Source organism: Monodelphis domestica, chromosome 1 (genome assembly GCF_027887165.1).
Source record: "Monodelphis domestica isolate mMonDom1 chromosome 1, mMonDom1.pri, whole genome shotgun sequence".
Lineage (NCBI taxonomy): Eukaryota > Metazoa > Chordata > Mammalia > Didelphimorphia > Didelphidae > Monodelphis > Monodelphis domestica.
Window position 1 is genome coordinate 286,046,860 of NC_077227.1, and position 25,271 is coordinate 286,072,130.

The window sequence follows — 25,271 nt, forward strand, 5'->3', positions numbered from 1 at the left end:
TCATAATGGGTAAATGACTTGAACATAAAGAAGGAAACTATAAGTAAATTAGGTGAACACAGAATAGTATACATGTCAGATCTTTGGGAAGGGAAAGATTTTAAAACCAAGCAAGACTTAGAAAAAGTCACAAAATGTAAAATAAGTAATTTTGATTACATCAAATTAAGAAGTTTTTGTACAAACAAAACCAATGTAACTAAAATCAGAAGGGAAACAACAAATTGGGAAAACATCTTCATAAGAAAAACCTCTGACAAAGGTCTAATTACTCAAATTTATAAAGAGCTAAAACAGTTGTACAAAAGATCAAGCCATTCTCCAATTGAAAAATGGGCAAGGGACATGAATAGGCAATTTTCAGTTAAAGAAATCAGAACTATTAACAAGCACATGAAAAAGTGTTCTAAATCTCTTATAATCAGAGAGATGCAAATCAAAACAACTCTGAGGTATCACCTCACACCTAGCAGATTGACTAACATGACAGCAAAGGAAAGTAATGAATGCTGGAGGGGATGTGGCCAAGTGGGAACATTAATTCATTGCTGGTGGAGTTGTGAATTGATCCAACCATTCTGGAGGGCAAATTGGAACTATGCCCAAAGGGCGATAAAAGACTGTCTGCCTTTTGATCCAGCCATAGCACTGCTGGGTTTGTACCCCAAAGAGATAATACGAAAAAAGACTTATATAAGAATATTCATAGCTTTTGATGCCTGAATCCCCTTTAAATTTGCTGGGGAGGGACCTTCTATGCAAACTCAGAGCCACAATAACTTGCTACCCAGATGATTCCTTATCATTGGAAGTACCTGAGGAATTTTAAAAATTACTCCCTGTACTTCTCTCAGAGAGTCATGAGGGGAAAGAGTATCCCACCTTTGTAATACCTGAAGATATACTGGAGTCTCTTTGGGCTACATGTTCTTCTGATGTAGGCTTACTTAAGTCAGCTCTTCCTGTGCAGATAAAAACTAAATCTAGCCCACCTCCTTCTATTCCTCAATATCCCCTCTCAAAAGAGGCAATTGAGGGTATTACCTCAGTAATAAATTCATTAATTGACCAGGGAATAATAATCCCTTAGAAATCTGAATACAATTCTCCCATCCTGCCCATTAAAAAACCAAAAATATGGCCCGATGGCAAGCACTTCTATAGATTCGTACAGGATTTGAGGGCTGTGAACAATCAAGTTATAAAGAGACACTCCATAGTTTCCAACATACATACGATTATTTCTTCTATTCCTAGTACAGCTACATACTTTACAGTAGTGGACTTGTGCTCAGCCTTCTTTTCCATACCCATACATGAGAACTCCAGGCATATCTTTGCTTTCACCTGGAAGGACTCCAGATATACACAGAGTCAGTTGCCACAAGGGTTCATGGAAAGCCCGAGTTTATTTGCACAAAGTTTGAACCAAGACACAGATTATATAACATTTAAAAGCAGTAAATTAATCAAATTCATAGATGATCTACTCTTGGCTTCAACAGACACAGAAGCATATCAGGAAGATAATAAACACCTTCTTTTGGAAATACACAAAAGAGGACATAAAATCTCAAAGAATAAAGTTCAGTGGTGTCTCCCTAAAGTAGAATATTTGGGGTTCATCCTGACTGTGGGTGCCCGCTCTATTTCTCCCAAACAAATTTAAAATATTCAAAATTTAAGTGCTCATACCACTAAGAAACATTTGAGAACAATTTTAGGAGCAACAGGGTTTTGTAGACAGTGGATTCCTTGCTATGGGGAAATTACTAAATCCCTTATAGTACTAACAAGGGAATCGGTCCCTGAACCACTTAAATTAGAGCCAGAACACCTGTCTGCTCCTGCTCTAGGCATCCCAGATTAAAACAAGCCATTTACTATGTATATACCTGAGTGATGAGGTGTTTTAACTTAGACTTTGGGACCTTCTCAGTGCCCAATTACTTGTTATTCTCAGTGCCCAATTACTTATTATTCTGCCCAACTGAAACCAGTAGCATCAGTAGCACCACCACGTCTTAGAGGAGAAGCTGCTACAGCCTTACTAGTGACAAAAACTGTTGATCTAGTATTGGGATGCCCATTGACAATTATGAAAATTATATGCCCACATGTGGTAGAAGCACTGTTGCTAAGACATAGAACATGGGCATTTTCTGATCAGCGAATTACAAGGTATAAAATAACCTCGTTAAACAATGAAAACATTACCTTGAAATGCTGTCCAATTCTTAACCCTGCCACCTTGCTTCCATATTTACCAACTTCAGGAGAACCATTACACAGTTGTGAGACTCTAGTGTCCATGGCAGAAAAATCTAGAGATAATCTCTTGGACACTCCTTTAGGCAATCCAGATGTGGTCTTATTTACTGATGGTTCCTTTTTTGTGAGGGATGGCATACGCTACACTGGAGCTACTGTAGTCACAGAATTTGCCTCTGGGTGGTCAACTTCACTGCTCAAGGTGCAGAACTCATAGCTCTGAAACACACCTGTATAATTGCCAAGGATAAAAAGGCAACAATTTATACAGGTTCTAGATATGCTTTTGGCATTTGTCACTCAGTTGGGATGCTATGGCTCCAGGGAGGATTTTTAACTTCAGTTGGAAAATCCACAGCTAATGCAGAAATTATTAATGAAGTTCTTCTGCTCTCCAGCTGCCCAAAGCCCTAGCTGTAGTTCATTGCTCTGCCCATACAGGTGACACTGACCCTGTCTCTAGGGAAAATGACCGGGCAGATACTGCTGCAAAACTAGCAGCCATAGAATGGCTAGAATTAATTTTAACATTAAGAACCACTGATGACTGAAATTTATCACTTTCCTATAATGAAAAGGAAGTGGAAAAATGGAAGCAAAAATTCAAAGCAAAACAGATTGATGGATTATAGGTGTCATCTGAAGAAAAACCCTTGCTCCCTAGAAGTTTCTATCACCAATTTTGCCAATCTATTCATAAAAATGGTCACTTTGGTACCCAGGGCATTGTGGACTCTATTAAAAGTGTATGGATAGCTCCTGGTGTAACTACTATAGTCTCTAAAGTGTGTACAGCCTGTTCTACCTGCCAAGCATATAACCAACATGCCTTCTGTGGTAAAGCCTTTGGTGGGTGTCCTCTCGTTTACACACCTTTTGAGCACCTACAGAGATTTCATAACAACGCCAAAGACTGGACATTATAAATTTTGTCTAGTCATAGTAGATCAACTGACCAGATGGTCGGAAGCATTTCCTGCAGCCTGAGCCACAGCAGCTTTTTTTGCTAAGGAGCTTTTAAAAGAGATTATTCCTCACTTTGGCCTACCAGCACATATTGATTCAGATAGAGAAAGTCATTTTACTGATTCTGTCCTAAATCAGATATATTCTTGCTTGGGGATAACTCCCAAATTTCATGTACCATATCATCCCCAGAGCTCAGGCCAAGTTGAAAGAATGAACAAAGAACTTAAAACTATGATTGGAAAATTATGCAATGAGACCCATTTAAAATGGCCTGAAATTCTCCCTCTGGCCCTATTTTATCTTAGAAGCAGGCCTAGAGGAGACCTACACATCTCACCATTTGAGATGCTTTTTGGACATACACCTTTACAGGTTAAGCCTTTCTCCCCTGTATATACATCACTATTAGGGGGAGATACTACTATTGCTTCCTTTATACAGGAATTACAGCACAAAGTATGTGAACTAAATTAACCTGGAGCTGCAGTACAAGCCAGACCACTAGACTTTTCACTTCATGACCTGAACCCAGGAGACAAGGTATATATTAAGAACTTCCAGTGTACTGGAGCAACTCAGACTTCCTGGGAAGGGCCATTCCAAATATTGTTAACTACTCCAACATCTATAAATATTAGAGAGAAGGACTCTTGGATTCATTGCTCACATGTAAAGAGAGCATCTTCTGTTGAGACTGAGACATCCTATCACATGCATTGGAGATAATAATCCATTGACAAGTGGATGCTGTTTTTTGAGAACACATTGAATTCCTGAATTCCCCCCCCCTTATTTTATTATTTCTTTTATTTTATTTTGATTATAATACTTGATTTTTTCCTTTTTATCATTTCTTATACTAAAGATACATACAATTAATATTATTTTTTGCAGTAATATAAGTTTTATATATATATATATATATATATATATATATATATATATATATATATATATATATCTTGGTATAATATTAATGCATACCCAAAAAGCTTTAAACTGTGGGAACCTGCCATTTATTGATAAAATATTATGGGACTGTGATTAATGTTTATGTCTGATTCTAGGAAATGGGATAAAAACAAGGAGCACAGCCTTAACCTGAATAGTGTCAAAAGGAGCACACAGGTGAAAAAGAAAGAAACCAATCCAGGTAGGATTGATGCACTTCTAAGATATTACAAAAGGACTTGAACCCAGTGTGAGACTCGAGGTTGCAATGCTTCACATATGTTAAGTTGTAGGACTTCTTTGTATCTGCGCTCTTTGTGACATACTCACAGACAAGTACCAAAGTTTGGCTATCATCCTGGCTCCCCATATCCCTGAGAATGACAAAAAATCAGACCAGGGAAGGACACTTCCCTATCAAAATGAAATTCTCCTTCTTTTTGTTTCTTATAGTATGGAGACTTCCTGTAGTCTTGACTGCAAATGGGTAAGTGAAATATTACTGAATACTGTCCTACGGACTTGTGGGATAGAAATTACTTTAAATTGGACCCTAATACAGGGGTCTGTTAGAAATGTATTAAACCCTAATACAAGGACATTTTATGAATCTATACTTGCTTATTCAAAATTTTATAAACATAGATTTTGATATTTTGATTCTGATTTTTAATTTTTTTCTCCCAAAAGTTTAACTTTCTTTTTTTTTATGTTTTTGGGGTTTTTTCTCTTCTTTTTATAATTGATTCATATACCCCCATAACTCAACAATGCATCCTGAGCTGAACTGGATGTTTCTTAACACCCACTTGGGGGGGGGAGGGATTGTATTTTAATAAAAATCTAAGATTTAAAAATCTTGGTCAAGAAAGATCTTCAAGGAAAGAAGCTTGCTAGCTCCTAAATCCAGAGAATGAACTGTTGCAGAAAGATTCCTGAAAATCTATACTACATCAAGAAGATCCAGAATGAACTTTGGGTGTGGTTGATTGAACTGAAGTTTGATTGAACATTTATTTGAATGTATACTCTTATGACAAAAGGGGACTACCCCCAATTGGTTTTTGTCAGTGTGCCCAGCAAACATTGGTTTTGCTGTCTCTCTCTTCTATTCCCCTCTTCTATTTAACTATTGTAGTTTCCTCTTAGAAGGTGAAATTTTGTATGCACCTGCAGTTAGAAGAATTTAAAGGTGCAGGATGATTATGTTTAGTGATCAGTTGGGGAGACTAGTCCCCCAATCATCATCAGGGGGAATTGTGAATTTTAGATTTACTCCACTCTGCTTAGTCTAACAAAACAGGAATGTCTACACCCCTACTTAAGGATTACGTATTGATATGGGTGGCCTATGACATGTGCCAGCAAATGACAAATCAGAAGCAACTGACAGACCCCCTGGGCTAAATCAAGCTTAAGCTACCATTGGTACATGTGAGATGCAAGAAGGTTTAATAACCGTCTATATATTTCACGTTACTTCCTCTCTCCGGGCTCTTTTGGCAGAGAGGTGGCTCTGGCGGCAGCTTGCTGAGCATTTCAGAATCTTGGCGTGGTGGTTGCTATTGTCTGGTTTGGCAGTGAGTTTTCCTTGATACTATACGGGAAGAAGCTGAGTAACCTAGTTCAGGTGAGGCATCTTCACTGAGTTTGGACTGATTCTTTTCTCCTTTACCTTCCAAACACTATCCTCTTAGAAAAGCCTCTAATCTTCTTAAAAGACCTCATGGTGGTGGTCTTTGAACTCCCTCTGGCACAGGCCAGGTGGGAGAAATCCTATGCCCTCTTCTCTCTCTTCTCCTTAATTCCTTCCCTCTATATTAATTAAAATCACCATCAATTTCCAAACTGACTTGGGTATATTATTTGGGATTTTCTCTGGCAACCAAATTAATTTAGATTAGACCACAACCCTAACATTATCCTTACAACCCCAAAGAGATAATAAGGAAAAAGACTTGTACAAGAATATTCATAGCTATAGCCAAGCAGTTTGTGGTAGAAAAAACTTGGAAAATGAGGGGATGCCCTCCAATTGGGGAATGGCTGAACAAATTGTGGTACTGTTGGTGATGGAATACTATTGTGCTCAAAGGAATAATAAAATGGAGGAATTCCATGGGAACTAGAATGACCCCCAGGAATTGATATAAAGTGAAATGAACAGAACCAGGAGAACATTGTATACAGAGACTGATGCACTGTGGTAAATTCAAATGTAATGGACTTCTCTACTAAGAGCAATGTAATGATCCAGAACTATTTGGAGGAACATATGAGAAAGGACTCTATCCACATCCAGAGGAAGAACTGTGGGAGTAGAAACACAGAAGAAAAACAACCACTTGATCACATGGGTTGGTGGGGCTATGATTGGGAAATTGGACTCGAAAAGATTACCCTAGTGCAAACACTAATAATAAGGAAATGGGTCTTGATCAAGGGCACTTGTTAAACCCAGTAGAATTATGTGTCATATATGGGAGAGGAGAAGAGGGAAGGAACATGAGTCTTGTAACCATGAAAAATTATTCTAAATCATTTAATTAAATACAATTTAAAAATTAAAATTAAATAAATAAAAAAAAGGCAGGGCCAAAAAAAATAGTCATTAATGGTGAAAGGTCAATATGGCAACAAGTCTTCAATGGGAGACTTAGGAATCTATTCGGAGTCCTATGTTATGTAAATATTTTTATCAGTGATTTGGATAAAATCATAGCATGGCATGCTTGTGTAAATGGTACTATGTTGGGAGGGATCATGAAAACATTCAATGGTATAAACAAAATCCAAAAAGATCTTGACAGGCTTTGGAATTGAATTTAATCTAATAAGATGAAATTCAGTAGGAAAAATGTAAAATTTTATATTGGAGATTCACTTCACATGTATTGAATTGAAGAGGTATGGTTAGAAAGCAATTTGTCTAAAAAAGTCCTGGAGTCCATTAAGACTATAAATTCAATATGGAAGAGTAATTAGTGATATACCAACCCAAAAAGTTAATGGTATTTCCCAGAATAAAAAGGTGACAGTCCCTCTGTATTTTATCTTGATTGGACTACTTATAAATATATTCAATTCTAGGTATGAAGTTGAAGAAAGATGTTACCAGAAACCAGAGAAGGACAATCATGTTGGTAAAGGATCTTGACTTAAGAGTATATGAGGGGAGTGCAGCTGGGTGGCTCAGTGGATTGAGAGCTGGGACTGGAAACAAGGGGTCATGGGTTCAAAGTGGCCTCAAACACTTCTGAGCTATGTGAATCTGGGTAAGTTACTTAAACCCCAATTGCCCCAATTGCTTATTTATATCAATTCTAAAACAAAAGATATGTTGTTGTTTTTTTAAAGGAAAATGGTAAAAGTATCTTAATGAGCAATTTTCAGAAGAAGAAATGTGGGCAATCAGTAATCATATGAAAAAATAATCCAAATCAACAATAATAAAAGAACATCAAATTGGCAAGGAAAATGATCATTTTTGGAAGAGCTAAGGGACAGAAGTCACATTAATGCATTGTTAAGGGAGATGCAACCATTCTTGAAAATAATTTAGAACTCAAAAAGCCACTAAACTGATTTGTTTTACTAGCACTACTAGGTTCCTACCCACACAAAAAAAAGCAGATAAAAAGGGAAAGGATCCATATATACAAAAATATACATAATAATAATTTCTGTTGTAGCAAACAATTTGAGCCAAAGTTAATGACCATTAACTTGGGAATACTTGAAAAAAATCAGGCAATGTGAATGTAATGAAATATTATTGCATTGGAAGAAATTACAAAAAAAGATGGATTCAGAGAACTCTGGAAAGACTTATATGAACTGATGCAGAGTTAAGTGACCAGAACCTGAAGAATAACTTGTAGAATAGCCTCAGTAATGTAAAGGTGGGAGAGGGGGGGACTTAAGGACCTTAGTAATACAATAAACACAATTTCAGATGACTGATGCTGAAACATGCTCTCTACTTCTTGAAAAGAGGCAATGGACCAGCAGTTCAGAATGAAGCACAAATTTTCAGACATATCCCCTATTTGGTTTAGTTTTATTTTCCAATACTTATTTGTTACAAAGGACATTTCTACTTGAGAAGCAAAACAATTGCTGGGAAGAATACTGATGAGTAAAGATAGTGATACCAACAAAAAGAAAAAATAAGTATAATAAGGGCAATTAAACATTTAAAAATATATAAGAGAAAGCAGAAGGAATACTAAAAGAAGACAAATAATGTATAAATGGAGATTTTGAGCCTTTGGACTTCATCCCCCAGAAGTCCCTTAGTATTTCCAAAAATTCCCTTTTCTTGCATCCCCCTATTTTTCATGATTGTATTTAAGTGGATATAACTCCTCCCTCTTCCTTTTTTTTTTGGACCTGCTACCAGGCTGAATTCAGGCAGTTCTTTTGCCCTAGTTATTATTAATAAAACTTTAAAAATATAATAGTTATTGAATATTAATTTTATAACTCACATTTTGGCTTACCACAAAGAGATTGCGAATTCTCAAAAATTTCCTAGTAGATAGCCTTACAGTAAAGATCATAAGTTTGCCTGGTTGCTGCCCCCCTCAAGTGTCTGGTGGCAAGGTGTGCCTGCACTCCTCCCCTGCCCTGCCACTTGCCACTGCCTGCTGTTCATCCTATATATCTGTTTGGCCAGCATTCCTCAATGCTCTCCACCCAGTTTGGAGCCTCCTCTTGCTGAGATCAGACCCACCCCAAGAGCCTGCCAATCCCAGCCATTTTTTTCCACAGAGGGTGACGGATAAAATTTTTTCTATCCCAATCCCTTTCCATACTCCATGTGTGTGTTTCTAGCCTGCCATAGCCATTTTTCAGCGTGGAAAAAAGAACCTCACACCTTCTAATTTTCAAGCAGATTTTTTTAAGCTGATCCTGGACTCCTAATTTAGAAGGCTGTTACTAAAGGTTTTTCACAGGGAGGGCAGTTAGTTCCAAATCAGTAGATTTAGTCGGTTTTGGGGAATAAACCTGTTTTTCCCCCTCCTTTTTTTCTTGACCCAAAACACCAAGGAGAAGTATTTTATTTCTCATATGCAAATACACTATTGTTTCCCCTCAAAGATTTGTTTCTTTCTGTTTACTCTGTAAACAAACCCCATTCAGCCTCTTTCATGAAAATTGTTTTGCAAAGCATACTTGAAACTCTGAAACAACAGTTTGAGTTGGTAGAGCTAAAAAGAGCAGCTTGGATCTGCTTAATTCTTTTCCTGGGAGTTTTTATTTTCCTTAGAGATTTTCTACTTTATTTCCTTCTCCTCAAGATTATGCCACAAGCTAGGCTGCTTAAACTACAAACCAAGCTGAAATATTTTGACGAAGTTCTAAAAGTCTTAAATGCTCTCAACAAACAGAGTGGAGATTCTGCCCTGTGCTTCTATGAGGAAATTCAGACCTCTGACAAAAGAAATCCAAATGGATAATAAATACTGGGGGAGGAGAAGGAAACTTTACAAGAGATCTGGAAGTTTCTTGCTATTTTGAGTTTATTCTCCTTCTGTAATATAGAACAAGTCTATTGGGATTGGTGAAAAGGATTTTGACTGCACGGCCTGTGTACACCTCCTCTTTGGTTTATATTATTGTATTTACTGATTGCTTTCAGGTTTAAATTTTTTAAAGTTCATCTGTTTTAATTTAATCAATATCTTTCTGTTATACTGAATCATTTTAAGCTACTATGTTTTGCCTATATTGATCTTTAATTTGTACCTTGACCTCTGTTGAAGAACAAAATATCACTGTATAAGCCCATGAACATCTTGCCTAAAACCCCTATCACTAGATCCATTGAAGATCACATGTTGCCTTTGTTAATTGTCACATAGATGATGATGGATGGATTTCAACAAAACTGGTTAAATTGTGTGCAAACTTTAGAGAATTTAATGAGTTAAGAATTTAAATGGTAATTCTAAGGGGTCTTCAGAAATAATTTTAGTAACTAGTAGTTTCTGAATGGATGATTTATATATATATAAACATACAGCAACTTATGTGAAATATGATAGTGGGTTTGTTTGCTATTGTAATTAACTGGGCTATTGTGAATTTGGGGGACTTTAGTACTTCTTTGAATGTGCATTATCTACTGTGTTACTATTTTATTCTGAAAATTATTTTGTACCCTCACTTGGCTGACACCATGTGTCACTGATTTTAAGCTATATATTTTTTATTTTTAAAACTTAAAAAAAAAAAACTTTAATTTTGGGGGGCAGCTGGGTGGCTCAGTGGATTGAGAGTCAGGTCTAGAGACAGGAGGTCCTAGGTACAAATCTGGTCTCAGACACTTCGAAGTTGTGTGACCTTGGGCAAATCACTTAACTCTCATTGCCTAGACCTTACCACTCTTCTGCCTTGGAGTCAATACAAATTAAAAAAAAAAACCCTTTAATTTTTTCTGAGTTTCATTTTTTCTCTCCTTTTTGTATTTAAAGCACATCAACAGTATTGAGAAGATTTTTCTTTAATTTTTTTTGTTTTGGAGCAATACAAGTTTTAAATACATTTGTTAAAATATTAATGCATACCCCAAAAGCTTTAGACTATAAAAATGATGCCATTGATTGTTTAAAAGAATTATGGGTGCGTCGGCTATGGGAGAGGTGGTGGGAAGGGGGTGGGGGGGAGGAAAAGAAAATGATCTTTGTTTCCAATGAATAATGTTTGGAAATGACCAAATAAAATAATATTTAAAGTGGGGAAAAAAACCCAATGTATATATAAAACTATGTCTTACAAAAAAAAAAGAATTATGGGACTTTGCTTCATGATTCTGTCTGATTTCAGAAGAAGGGAATATACAAAAGAGCCACAGTACAGTGCTAAAGAAACACAGAGCACCTGAATAGTGCCTATGGAGCACAAAGTCAAAGAGACCAGATCCCAGTGGGATTGTTTCAATTTTGAGCCAAGGCAAGAGGACTTCAACTTGTTTGGGGTTCAAGGTTGCGGCTGTTTAACATGTGTTAAAGGCAGGACTTCCTTGTCCCATGTTCTACCAAGTATTTCAAATTTGGCTCCTATCTGGCTCCTATAATCTAGTCCCTTTTCAGTCTTTCACGGTGTTTCAAACTTTCTATAGTCCTGGCTACTGATTGGGTAAATGCTTAAGTCATTTCAATTGGGCCCTGATTCAAGAACCTGTTACAAATTTGTTTTTCCTTTACTTAGATTTTTTTAGACATAAGATTTTTACATTTTGTATTTCATCCACAAGTTATTTTTCTCTTTTATTTGGGTTTTTTCATGTTTTTTATTTTCTATTGCAAATTGATTCATATACCTCATAACTCTGCCATGCATCTCTGAGTGATCCCCTATGTTTGCTATTATTCACATCAGGGGGGGCAAGTTATTGTTGTGAACTTTGAATTAAATTTGAGCAATTTTAGGATAAGAAACTTGCTACCTCCCAGAATACAGAATGTGCCATGAAGATGGATGCCTACAGAGACCACATGCTGTACCAGAAGATCCAGAGTGAACTTTGGGATGTGAATTGAACTATGAGGGGTTAAATGCCTCTGTTTTGAATGTATACTCCTATGCCAAAGGGAACTGCCCCCAAATTGACTTTTTATCAACCTAGTAAGCATTGATTTTGTTCTCTTTTACTTTTATCCACAAATTATTGCAATCTTTAAGTTGATTATGCTTCCATAATTCTTTTGGAGAAACTGTTTTCCCAATAGGATCATGGGGGATGGGGTATGTATAAATGGAGATTTTGAGCCTTTGGACTTCATTCCCCAAGAAGTCTCCTAGTATTTCACAAAATCCCCTTTTCCTGTGTGATTTTGTGTGATTGTATTTAAGTGACTGTAACTCCTCCCTCTTTCTTTTTTTGGACTTGCTATCAGACTGAATTCAGGCAGTTCTTTTGCCCTAGTTATTATTAATAAATTTATTATTATAAATTATATAAATATATATATATATTATATATATATATTTTTATTTTATATATATATATATATTTTATATATATATATTTTTATATATAAAATATATAAAAAAATTTATTATTAATAAAACTTTTAAAATATTATACTTAGTTTTTTGAATATTAATTTTAAAACTCACAGTAAGCTGAGCAATTTTGTTGCTGTCATGTTAAATTTAACATATAGACCCCTAGATCACAAAATACAGACATCATGGAATCCTCTATTGAGTCAACATATCATCCCTACTACAGTTATTGAGATGAACAAACACTATATGCTCTGATATCTTTATCAAGTGGCAGCACCTCTTTGAGTTAGAGAACATGTCAATTGAAATCATAAAATGAGTGTGAACAATTCCTGGATACTGTTGTTCATTAGGTATAATTTTCATAAAATCTAAGATTTAAAATTTATTTTTTGAGAAAAATTTTCAGGAAAAGAACTCGCTAACTCCTTCAATTAAGAAAATGAAATATTTGTAGAAAGTGCCATAAAGAAACCTCCACTGCATCAGAAGATCCAGAATGAACTTTGTGATGTAATTGACTGACCTGAAGGGGGTTGAACATATTTATTCTGAGTGTAAACTTATGTCAAAGGGAACTGCCCCTTAATTGGCTTTTTGTCAATGAGCCTAGCAAACATTGGTTTTGCTCTCTCTCTCTCTTCTTATTCCCTCTTATCTCTAACTATTGTAGTTTCCTCTTAGAAAGTACAATATTATATGCACCTTTAGTTAGAAGATTTTTAGAGGTATAAGGTAGTTATGTTTAAATGATCTATTGGAGAGACTAGTCTCCCAAAGGATCATAGGGGGAGATTGCAAAGATGATATTGACTCTCCCCTTGCCTGTTTTTAGTCAACCAAAGCTTGAACACCCCTACTTGGTACTAGGTGGGGGAGTTTACAAGCCAGTTAAAGAGCTCCACCCTTTCAACCCAATCAGTCAGAAACTTGTGAATCTTTGATAAGAGTTTACACCCTCATAGGACAAGAGGTGTAACCTACAAACACTGTCTCCCTGGGCAGTGCTAAGCAAATTTAAATACTGCAATTGGTCCCCATAAAGTGGAGGAAGGGACAGGCAGTGATATAAAAAACGAATATAAAAGATGATGAACTTCCTATGCAAGGGGTCTTTGTCCTGAATTTTGGGGTTGGAGAATCTTCTCCTTCAGGACTTCACTTTGGGACTTTGGTCTTTGGCTTCACTTAGACTCTGGCTCTTGAACTGCTTCTGGTAAGACTGCTCCTGGATCTTCTCCTGATGAGTGAAAAACTGACCCTCCTTTCCTGGTTTCTGGAAAGATTAGTTCTAGAGAGGCCTCTCCTTCTTGGAGGAGGCTGTGTGGGTTGAACCTTTACATAATTCACCACCAAGTTCTCTGGGTGAGGGTTTAATGAGCTCTGCATGGGTTGAGCCAGGGGCCAGAGCAACATTTAGGGTGATAAGCTAGACTTTTTACTCTACCCTCTTTTACAATTCTCTATTTTCACTCTTTAAACCTTTTTGTAAATAAAGCTACTGAAAGTCATTTTGACTTGGGCTGTATTAATTTTAAAACTGGTGACCATAGTATTATCTTAAAATTCTCATATGTTTAGTCCAACCCATAAAATTTAATTCCTTACATTTTGATCAGTCAATCAAAGGAAAAAACAGGAGTGGAAAAATATCCTAATTTAAAAGGAATGAAATATTTTGATCAACCAAAAGAAATGACAAAGTGGTGCAAGTATAGTGATTGCTTAAAGAAAATTAGTCCTTCCTTGTGTGACTAGATAACTAGCCTAGTGGTAAACAGTTCCAGACAAGCCCTTGAGAGAATTACTTGCAAGCAGAGGACATAATCTGTCTTTCCCCTTACTCATTTACTTACTTACTTCCCTCCTCCAACTTACTACAAGACTTTGAAAACGGAAAAGTCAGACAATTGACTTTCCCAAAATTAAAAGTAGGAATGTCTACATAGAGAACTGAGAAAAAAACAGACACCAAGGACAGGTAGTCTCAATAAGGTCACTAATTCTCAGAATCCTGTAAGAAGTTATACATACACACCTCAAGGGGACTCCATGAGATCTAAAGGAAGAGAACAAAGGACTTTTGTCTAACCAGGAAGAATGAATTACACCTTTGCTAAATGTGCTCTCTAAATTTGAGTTCACTATCCCATGGACTCTGTATGTACTTGTTGGACAGTGTGTCCCATATTTTTAGGGAAAATGTTGTATTTTGGTCTTTGCTCCTTCGTGTTTACAGTAAGTATCCCTTTGTAAAAGCTAGCTGATGATAATTCATATTGTAAAGATATCAACTGGTTAAATGATTTTAGGGAATACATTAGATAAGAACTTATAAGTACTAAAAAGTCATTTCCAAGTCCTCAAAGTTACCCCTAGAATTCTAACCTGACATTGTAAATAGGAATTGGTAGAGTGAACCCAGAATATGTGCTATACAAGGCAATGGAAGTTTAAAGTTTATGTGTAATCTTCTTTCTCTATTCTTCCTTGGACAATGAAATGTTTAAATCTGTTGATATTTAAATTCATAATAAAAAAGAAAATTTAAGTTAAAAACTCAACATAATATAGTAGAAGGATGTGCTTTATATGACCATTGGTGAATTAGGGGAAGTCTATCATACCTAAAGAAAATGAAGTGTTAAATTTTTTTAAATTTGAAAGTTCAAATACTTGAAAATATTTTTTTTAAATAAGGAAGAATGACAGAAAAGCTTTAAAAAGCAGAAATAAGAACTCAGGTTATAGATTTTATGGTTAGTTAGTACGAAGCAAATAAGCTTCAATAGCCCCTTAAGACATTATTGTAGGATTGATGTTTGGACCTAAGAAAGTAACTCCCAAAAGAGGAAGGACCCAATATCAATGGAAGTCATCAATTTATAGTCTTATTGCCTAAGCATTGGGAGGCTAAATGATTTGCTTCCTGACTTTGATTCTGGTTCTTTTTTATGTTGCCTCTGTAAATAGAATTTTGTATCCTTGAACTTCATCTCCCAGAATCCCTTTCCTTTTGTCTCCACATTGTGCCGTTACATGTTGTACATAAAAGTTGGCTATAACCCTGCCTTTTTTTTTCCCTTCCTTTTATCTCTCACTCTCACTCTCCTGCTTTTCGAGGACTGGGCAGTTCTTCTTGCTCAGGCTATCACTTATCTTTACTTCAAGTTATTATTATTAATAAATCTTACAAAAATATAATACTTGGAGTAGTGAATATTAATTTTTAATCTTACATGTCTTTCTTGAGAGTATCATTGCATAAAAGAACAACTGATATTCATATTGATAATCTTGGGTCATAGGAAAAAGGTAAATTTTGATTATGTTTTTGAAAATAGGGGAGGCCAAATAAGCAAAAGGAACACTAAACTATTGAAATTTAATATCAGTCTGACTACAATTTAGATAATTGCTTTTGTATCTGACCATTATACTCTATAGTCTTTGAGGATAGAATATTCATTTACATATGGATCACTTATTGCCCATTCCTTATTTTGTTTTCCTTCCAGACTAAATCATTTATTTTTATTTTCTTTTCATTGCAGAAATAAACCTATGTTGAAGGCAACAGCTCATGATGAAAAGTTTAAAAAAGTGTTTAACATAAACCATGCAATTAGAAACACACACAAAGAGATTTTTCTTTAGTTAGTAATATAAAGAAAAATAAAAAGAACATTTACCTTTTTTGCAGAAATATGGAAATCATAAGGTTCAGTTTGAGGTGAATATTCAGGTATCTGAGACTCATGCACATCTGCTATTATAAGGAAAGAAAAGATATTTATAGTTCAACTTGCTATATTATGTTAGATAAATTTCAAATTACATTATTACTGTTTTTCTTATCTGGTTATCTTTTATAGTAAAGAATGATTCTTACTGTGTTGGGGAATATTGTTTTGAAGTAATGAGGATTTCTTATTTAAAAGAATGTGTTCCAAAAAACTATGGATTTTGAGCTGAGCAGGTGAGAAATATTGATATTGCTTTTTATTATTAGTTATTATGTAGAAATGATATGATTTTGCAATGTTCTTCATTAAATCTTTTTTTTTTTAAACCATGACCTTAAGACCTGGCAATACTATGTATTGGTTCCCAGGCAAAAGAGTGGTAAGGGTTGAGCAATGAGAGTTAAGTGATTTGCCCAGGGTCATACACCTAGGAAATATCTGAGGCAGATTTGAACCCAGGACCTCTCATTTCTCTAGGCCTGGCTCTCAATCTACTAGGACATTTAGCTGCCCCTGATGAAATCTTATAAGTAATTTAATCTTAATGGCCCTATCTATGAATAAATATGGAAAATTCGGTTTATTTTTGTTTCTACCATCACTACTATTCTAAATACTATACTAAAAGCAACTACTATTGCTTTTGTTTTCTATAGGACACATTTTGTACCTTTCTAATTCTTGGACTACTTCATGAAAAAAGAATTATATTTTTTAAAATTGACTATTAAAAGTCAACTTCTGTCTATTTCTACTTCCTCATCTCTTAAAATGGGGATAATAAAAACACCTACCTCCCAGTGTTATTGCTAGGATAAACTGAAATCATATTTGTAAATCATTTTGCAAACCTTAAAGTACTATACAAATATCATTATTATTATTATTACTAATTACAAAGGTTGCACTTTCACCTTCCCTCAGACTTTTTTCTCTGGTCAGTCCCCTTCTCAATAAACCATAGCCACAGAATGTGTCTACTCTCTTAGGACTAGTCTAAGATCCAAATGACTTGCCTCCAGTCAGCTGGCCATTTGGTGATGGCAACATAATTAAAGAGAAATATACAAAATACTCCTCAGCTCAGTGTAGCCCCCTTCTTCTGATGTGACAGCAGCAGAGTGGAGGAAAGGGGTCTGAGGTTACTAAAAATCATTAATTTTTATATCATAAAATATCATAAATTAATATAAATAATAACTTAGCCATTAGAATTCTAAATGTAACATCTTGTCTAGTAACCAAAGACAAGAAATACTCTTGAAGGTACTGTGTTCAAAGATAATAAGAAAAAGAAACTAATAAGACATCTGATTATTCCATACTGCAATACTCATTACAAGCCTTTACAAAAAGCATCATAAAAATGGTTAAAGCTTATATACCAACAACTGATGCAAAGGATGAGGAGGTAAAAAAAAATTCAAATCAAAGTACAGCCTCCTCTCACAAGCTTCTAGGGACTAATAAAATTGCTCTGTAGGAAAGGTGGAGGGAAAGAATTGGTGATTTCCACCTGCCCACCCTTAGGTATTGATTTCATTAGTGCCTGGAAGCTTGTGGGAGCAACTACATAAGACTTAGGAGAACCTTCTAAATTAATCAACATGTATTTTGACGTGCAATGATGACAGTGCAAAGGCAGGAGTTTTGAAAAATAAGAATTTCAGGAGTAAGAAACAAAAGAAGCCAAAGGTCAATGCATAAACATCACACCTGAAGTTCATATCTTTCCCCCCATAAATCGGTGTATTTATGGTTTTATTTGAGGGATTTGGTTTTGTATGAGTGTGCTCTTACAACAATGACCAATATGGAAGTATGTTTTGCATGATAATACCTGTACGGCCCAGACCAAATTGTTTACCATCTCCAAGTGGAGGGAGGGAAAGGAGTGAGACAGCTTGGATCTAATACTTTTGGGGAAAGTATGTCAAAAATTATTATATGTAATTGGAAAAATAAAATGTCATCTTTGAATTAATAAAACAAACAAATTATAGAGCTAGAATATATTATTATTTGCTTTTGGAATCCTTGGACAGCAAGAATATTTTCAATGATTCAAAATGCAATTTGTTCTTTGTTTCTTTAAAAAAAAATTGTTCCCATAAAGAAAACCCTATAAGGGGACAGCAAAGAGAGCTAACACCTACATTTTTGAAGAACAGTGTGCTTTATTTTGACTTTGTAGCCTCCCGGCCTGCGAGGGGCTGCAAGGGTGAGAAGATAGAGATAGAGTAGAAGTTTTAGATCCCGCGAAGGGCGTGAACGAGCCGACTTTAGATATGTGAATAATTGAGTCAGTAGACAATTATTATTTTTAAGAGCCACAGCTGCTCCGACCACTGGGTGTTATTATCCAGGCTATCCCACCCAATGGTCTCAATTTAACACTACACTGGTCAGAGGATAATGCTAGCTCAGATGGAAAGGAGATCAGAAACTAAAGGAGGTAGATAATGCTAGGTAGCATTAGGAGAAAGAGAGAGAGAAAGTAAGGCAGGCCTGGCCTAAAGACCAGGCCTTAGTGAGAAAGCTAGAGAAGAGAGAGACAGGGGAGAAGATGCTCCTTATCAAACCTGTGGATGTCCTCTAAGTGGGCGGAGCTGACTGCGGCTCGTTTATTTATAATCTTGGCAGCTCAATACATATTGAACAGTTATATGATACCTCAATACATATGGATGAGTTACCTGGGGTATTTCCATTGGATAATGCAACTTATGACAAGGTGAAGGTGGGGTTATTATCCCCGGGAGAGTGAGACAAAGGAAAGCAAGGTTTCGCGCCTAAACTTCAGCCACGCTGGCAATAAAATTTATTGCCATGCACAGGATGGCCATGTGCTCACTCACAATCCTTGTCTCCCCATAATGCCTATGGGCTGGACTGCTACAGACTTGCTTTTGAGTGGGGAGTGGTTTTGGATCAGTGGTACAGGAAATACCTAGTAAGGAGACTCCCAATACAAATGAAGGTCAATGCCTAGTTTGCAAGTTAAGGTCTTAGAATGTTGTCTGGACAATTAAAAAAAAATTTTTTTAACCGTTACCATCTGCCTTAGAATCCTAATTGATTCTAATGGATCCTAAGCATCAATTCTAAGACATAAAAGTGGTAAGTGGCAGTTGGGGTTATGTGACTTGCATAGGGTCACATAGCTAGGAAGTTTCTGAGAACCAATTTGAACCCAGGTCCTCCTGATTCCAGTTTTGGCACTCTATCCACTGTCTACCTAGTAGTCCCTTGGACAATGACATTTTAAGTGGTTTTGCCTAGGACCAAATAGCCGATATAATTTCAGGTGCCGGACTTGAATACCAGTCTTCCTGAATTAGAGTTTGGTTTATTTAATATGTTACATTTACTTTAAGGAATTGTCTTGGTAAAAGTTCATCAAATGTATTTCTTGCTGGTAGACTCTGGCTAGCTAATCCATTTGAACCATTACCAGTACTTTCACTGTTATCTCCATGTGCTCAGCACATGTTTTTCTGAACTATACATCATAGTCATGAGATTCTTTATTGTGTCAGGGATTAATAGCCTGTCATCTAACCAAAAAAAAAAAAACCTGATTCAGTTCTTGATAATTATTGATACATATATGTCTGACTTAGCTTCATTAGCACCTGAAATCATAGAGGAAAATTATCTTCCAAGAATTGTGTGAAGCATACTGGTTTTTCTTTAAAAAAAAAAAACAAGTATGCTAGGATCATAAATGGAAAATGGAAAGGGATCTCAGAGGCCATCTAGTCTAAATTCTTTATTTTACAAAAGAGAAAGCTCAATGCCACAAGGGTTAAGTGACTTGGCCAAGGTCACATGATTAGTAACATTTCATTGTAATTTTCTTTTTCTCTTTCAGAAAGTATTTTTTTTCAGGATGATGAACCATAACAATATTTAAATTATTGTCTGAACTTATTATTCAGTATGTTAATGTACCTGGTGCTTGAAACTACAAGCTGTTTTAAATACCATTTATATAAGAAGTACCCTGAATATCTGCAGACTTTTCACTCAAGTGCAGAAGGCATTTTTTCTTTCATAAGTAATTTTTTTTCACTAGAATAGGAACCTCTAAAAATCTGAAGTTTTCTGGATCAACTACTACTACTAATAATAATTATGATCATTTGCATAGCACTTTACAAATATCATTCCTTTGATCTTCACAACACTGAGAGATAGGTGCTATTATTATTCCCATTTTACAAGATGGGAGGAAACTGAGGCAGACAGATAATTATTTTCCAGAATCATACATCTAGAAAATGTTTGAGACAAGACTTTTACTCATATCTTCCCAAGTCCAGACCCAGAATTTCCTCTTACATTTTCTATCTTTTCTACATTTTCCATTTCTGATTCTGAAAACAAGTCCTGAAGGTCTTGGTGAAAGTAAATAGTACCATCAGCTTTAGTGTGATAGAGCCATCTATTTTATTACCTTTAGCACTGTTTCTCTCAAAAGTGGAAGATGCAGATTTTTCTTCTTGTTGCCACTGGGATTCCTCTTTATATTTCATTTTAGAGTCTAAAAATGAAAAAGAAAAAAACAGTCTGCTTCTCTTTAGGGGTTGAGTTATATCTATGCTAATCCTCTCCAGATCAATTTTATTAGCAAGGAGATAGAGCTATTGCTTCAAACTGTTTCTTTGTTCTCTTGGTTTGAGGACTATCAAGAAAAAAAACTAAAATACCAAAGGCACTCCCCCAATCCTGTTTACCCTTATCTCTTTTCAGTTATAGAAATATAATCAAATTAATGTAGCCATTGCTACTGGAGAAAGTGTGTCAGTCTATTTTTCTTTGACTGCATTCACCACTCCTATAAATTTCCAAATCAAAATATCCCTTCCCTAAAATGTATTATTTTCTTCTATTAGAATGTAAGCTCCTTTATATATAGGGGCTTTCTTTTGCTTTTTTTAAATTTGTTTCCTTCACTCTTAACAAAGTGCTTGGGACATAGTAGGCATTTAATAACTGCTTTTTTACTCATTCATTCAAAATATTCATATAATGATTAATGAAGAAAGAAACTGAAATATTTTAAGTATCACTTTTGTCTCTCAATTTTTAAAAATATAACTTACCTCTAAACTAAGTGGTATAGTGGATAAAATTCTGGACCTGGCATCAGGAAAACTTTAATTCAGTTCTATGACCAGACAGCTTGCTGTATGACCCTGGCAAGTGATGTAACTTTGATCTGCCTCAGGTTCCTCAATTGAAAAATGAGGATAATAATAGAACCTATTAGCAGCTCCCAGAGTTGTTGTGAGGATTGAATGAAATAGATAACATTTGTAAAGCAATTTCCAAACCTTATATCATTCTGTAAATGCCAGGTATTAATAACAATAAGCCCTAGAGTGAGTTAGAAAATAAAAGAGAGGTCATGATTGATGTTTGTGTTTCTTGGGAAATACAGATTCCTGGGAGTTTTTTTCCCTTTGATATTAAAAAAAAATAGTCTGTAGATATTTTCATACTAACCTGACTGACTGTTTTCATTTTTCGACCTAACCTCCATATTTTCTATGATTTGATTTTCATCTGATAATTCTTCAGTTTTATCAGTTACAAGTGGTTTATCTTGATCCCAAAAGTTTTGGGGAAATGATGGCTTGATTTTCTTGGGAATATTGTGAGAATTCCAAGGATTATCAGCATTATCCAAATAAGGTAAAGTATCAGAATCTCTTGACTCCTGCAAGACCCTTTTCTTGTCTTTGTAATCTTTAATTTCCCAAGTTTCTTCTATTTCTCTTTCCTCATTATTATCAAGATCAAAATCACTTGATGAAAAATGTTCATCCTCATTTCCTCCACTGCTGCCTTCTCTTAGTTGTTTATCTGTTTTCACTTGCTCTTCTTCAGCATATGCAAAGTAAAGTATATTACCAAAACCCAAATCAAACCAACTTGACTGAAAAGCTGGGTTATCACTTGTCTTGGGCTCCTCTACTGCTGGTAGTTTTTCTGTATGTGCAACTATAGGTTCTTGATCAGATGGAACGGGAATGTCTTGTAGAAGTGAAGTATTTTCTCTGGATGGTAACTTAAATCTTGCATCCCCTTGGTCAAAACCAAAATATCTTGTAAAGTCATCATCAAACCAAGCAGATGTCTGATGATCAGGTACTTCTTCAAGCTCAGATTCTGGCGTGGGCTGTTCTGGTGGACAAGGCTCAAATTCTGACGTAGGTTCTGACTCATACTTTTGTAAAGAATGCTCAATGTTTAACTCCTTTAATTCATTCTCATCACTTACAGTTATTTTTCTACTGAGAAATGAGTTTTTCTCTTGGAGTTCAGGATCTAATTTAAAAGTCTCTTCTTCAACTTCTTCACTTTCCAGACCAAACCATCTTGCAACCCAAGAAGATGATGGAGGATCCACTTTGGCAACATGACTTGGAGATTCTTGATTAATATCTCTCTCTGTTAAACTCTCAGGTTCTACTTTTCCCCAGACTTCTGATTTATCTGTACCTCTGATATTTTCTGGGGCTTCTGTAGTTGGAAACTGGTTATTTATCTCAATATTTTCAGGAGTTAAGTAAATTTCAAGTGTTCTCTGAAATTCACTTTCATCTATATTAGATTCTTGGTTTTCTTCTACGTCTAAATGATCAATTTCTTCATTATCGCTGTATAATATGTTCTCTTCATTTTCAAACACATAGTTCATTTCATGAAGACAAATGAAGTCAGATTCCTAAAAGGATAATAAAGTTTTATATTACTGAAAAAAGCATTTACCAAAACCATTTCATGGATGAATGTCTTTCTTGTTCTTAAACCTATCTATACTCTTCCTCACTAATATATGCCATAGGTATCATTTGCTTACTGTTAGCCAATTATTTTCTCTATTATAATAATAAGGTACATCAAACTGAAGCTGTTTCAATTTTGTTCATCTTGTATGTAATCTACCTAACAGGTTCTTACAAACTTGAATATAACCTGTGAAGTTATTTCCCCAGATTTTGCATTTCCAGGCTAAAAAATTCTATTTTTTAAAAATGGATCCTCATAGAACATTTTTCCTTCTTACCCTTGTAGTTCTCTAAACAACTCTTCATATTTTCTAAATAGTGTAGCTTTTAACTAAAAAAGAGCATTCAAGAGAGAACTATATACTCATTTACCAAATAATTCTTTTCAAACACTTGGTTTTTAAAAATTAGATATTTTAAAATATTATTTAACATCTAAAAAACTGATCATTTCAGTTGGATACAATATGCAGAAAATATCTCCAATCATGGGAACTTGGTCCATATTTAACCATATTTCTACAGTTAGAAATTCATAACTGGAGGTACTTAAAAGTTTTTAAGAAGGGGGCAGCTGGGTAGCTCAGTGGATTGAGAACCAGGCCTAGAGATGGGAGGTACTAGGTTCAAATCTGGCCTCAGACACTTCCCAGCTGTGTGACCCTGGGCAAGTCACTTGACCCCCATTGCCTAGCCCTTACCACTCTTCTGCCTTTGAGCCAATACACAGTATTGACTCCAAGATGGAAGGTAAGGGTTTAAAAAAAAAAAGTTTTTAAGAGAATCATAGCAGTATTCTAAATAAATCACCATCCAATAAAAAAAATCCAGAGGGAACAAAAGACCACAACTTTGGTTTCTTTGGTCTTTTATTAAGTTCCAAATTTCCTTCATTTCCTTCTCTTCCTTCATTTCTTTTCTTAGGCCTTCTAACCTAGTCTTTGTGATCATTCCATATTATTTTGGAGGGTAGGGGGTGGAGAGAGGAGACTATTGCAGAATTATTCTTTTCCTCTGCAGTTTTATCCTGAGAATCTTATTTCATCGTATTGGCATGGGACCCTGGGTTTCCCTTTGTACACCTCAATCTCCACAAGTGGGGAATTTCTTTCTTTCCTTGCATTCCTGTAATGCTGAGGGAAAGGTGACTCTGGACATCAGAGACTCACAATCAGGCAAGACTTCTGAGAGGAATCTTCTCCTTGGATTTTCCTTAAGATTTTGAGATGGATACAGATATACATCCTCTGGCTATACTGATACCATCAGGTTTTAATCTAGGATACTTGTCCCTTAAAGTATGCCAGTCATCTCTTGTGTCTTTGGGACATAAACCCCAGTCAGATAACAAACATCCCCCACTCATGCCCAACCTCATTCCATTCCCTCATTCCTGGTCACCAAACCCCTGATGTCAAAAGATATAAAAGACCCAGGACACATCTGCTGTAAGAGGGCCCACTCGTGAGCCTGTCCTCCCAGCCACTTCAACATGAATTCCAAATTAATAAATTTTTCTTTTTATTTCTAAGTTATGGAGTAGTGCATTCTTGCAAAGGGTATCTGTCCTAAACCCCAGGGGCTCACCTCAAGCCCCCCACAACAGTATTTCATCTATTTCTTAGGCATTTGATATTGGTTAAAACATAAAGTTGATCATTAAGTACACAGAATACAGAAATAAATTTTTCTAGTAGTCTAGTGTTCAAATAACTCCAAAAGCACATCTACTGGGGTAAAGAACTCAATATTTGACAAAAAGTGCAGGGAAAAACATGAAAACAATTTGGAAGAAGTTAGGAATTGATTTTACAAAAAAATCTTACAATAAGATAAGCTCCAAATAGATACATAACTTAGACATAAAGGTTGACTTCATGAACAAATTAGAGGATAAAGGAAGAAATTACATTCCTGATGTATGGATATGGAAAGAATCCATGACAAAAAAATAAATAGAGAGGATCACAAAACTTAAATGGATAATTTGGATTACATAAAATTTTAAAGTTTTTATATAAGCAAAATTATAGAAATTATGAGCAAATATAATAAAAATAAGAATCCTATCCAAACTAATTTATTTATTTAGTGCCATACCCATCAAACTAACAAATAACTTTTTTACTGAATTAGAAAAAACAATAACAAAGTTCATTTGGAAGAACAAAATATCAAGAATATCCAGGGAAATAATGAAAAAAAATGTGAAAGAAGGTGGCCTTGCAGTACCAGATCTTAAACTATACTATAAAGCAGTGGTCATCAACACAATATGGTACTGGCTAAGAGACAGAAAGGAGGATCAGTGAAATAGACTTTGGGTAAGTGACCTCAACAAGACAGTCTATGACAAACCCCAAAGATCCCAACTTTTGGGACAAAAATCCACTATTTGACGAAACTGTTGGGAAAACTGGAAAACATCATGGCAGAGATTATGTTTGAATCAACATCTAATACCGTACACCAAAATAAACTCAGAGTGGGTGAATGACTTGAACATAAAGAAAGA

General features: G+C 35.4%; 1 protein-coding gene across 8 annotated transcripts in view; it reads right to left on the bottom strand.

Annotated features, from left to right (window-relative positions):
* The window catches only part of MIA2 (MIA SH3 domain ER export factor 2), a 139,044-nt gene that overhangs the window by 95,240 nt on the left and 18,533 nt on the right, over window positions 1-25,271 (bottom strand). For 6 of the 8 annotated variants that reach the window (XM_056810987.1, XM_056810985.1, XM_007473168.3 and 3 more), the window contains exons 4-6: window positions 21,468-22,692; window positions 20,416-20,502; window positions 15,903-15,979 (exon numbers count right to left, since the gene is read on the bottom strand). In XM_056810987.1, the coding sequence (XP_056666965.1) occupies window positions 15,903-15,979; window positions 20,416-20,502; window positions 21,468-22,692 (1,389 nt within the window). The remainder of the gene's footprint in view (window positions 1-15,902; window positions 15,980-20,415; window positions 20,503-21,467; window positions 22,693-25,271) is intronic. The other 2 variants (XM_056810983.1, XM_056810984.1) reach the window with 2 other exon arrangements.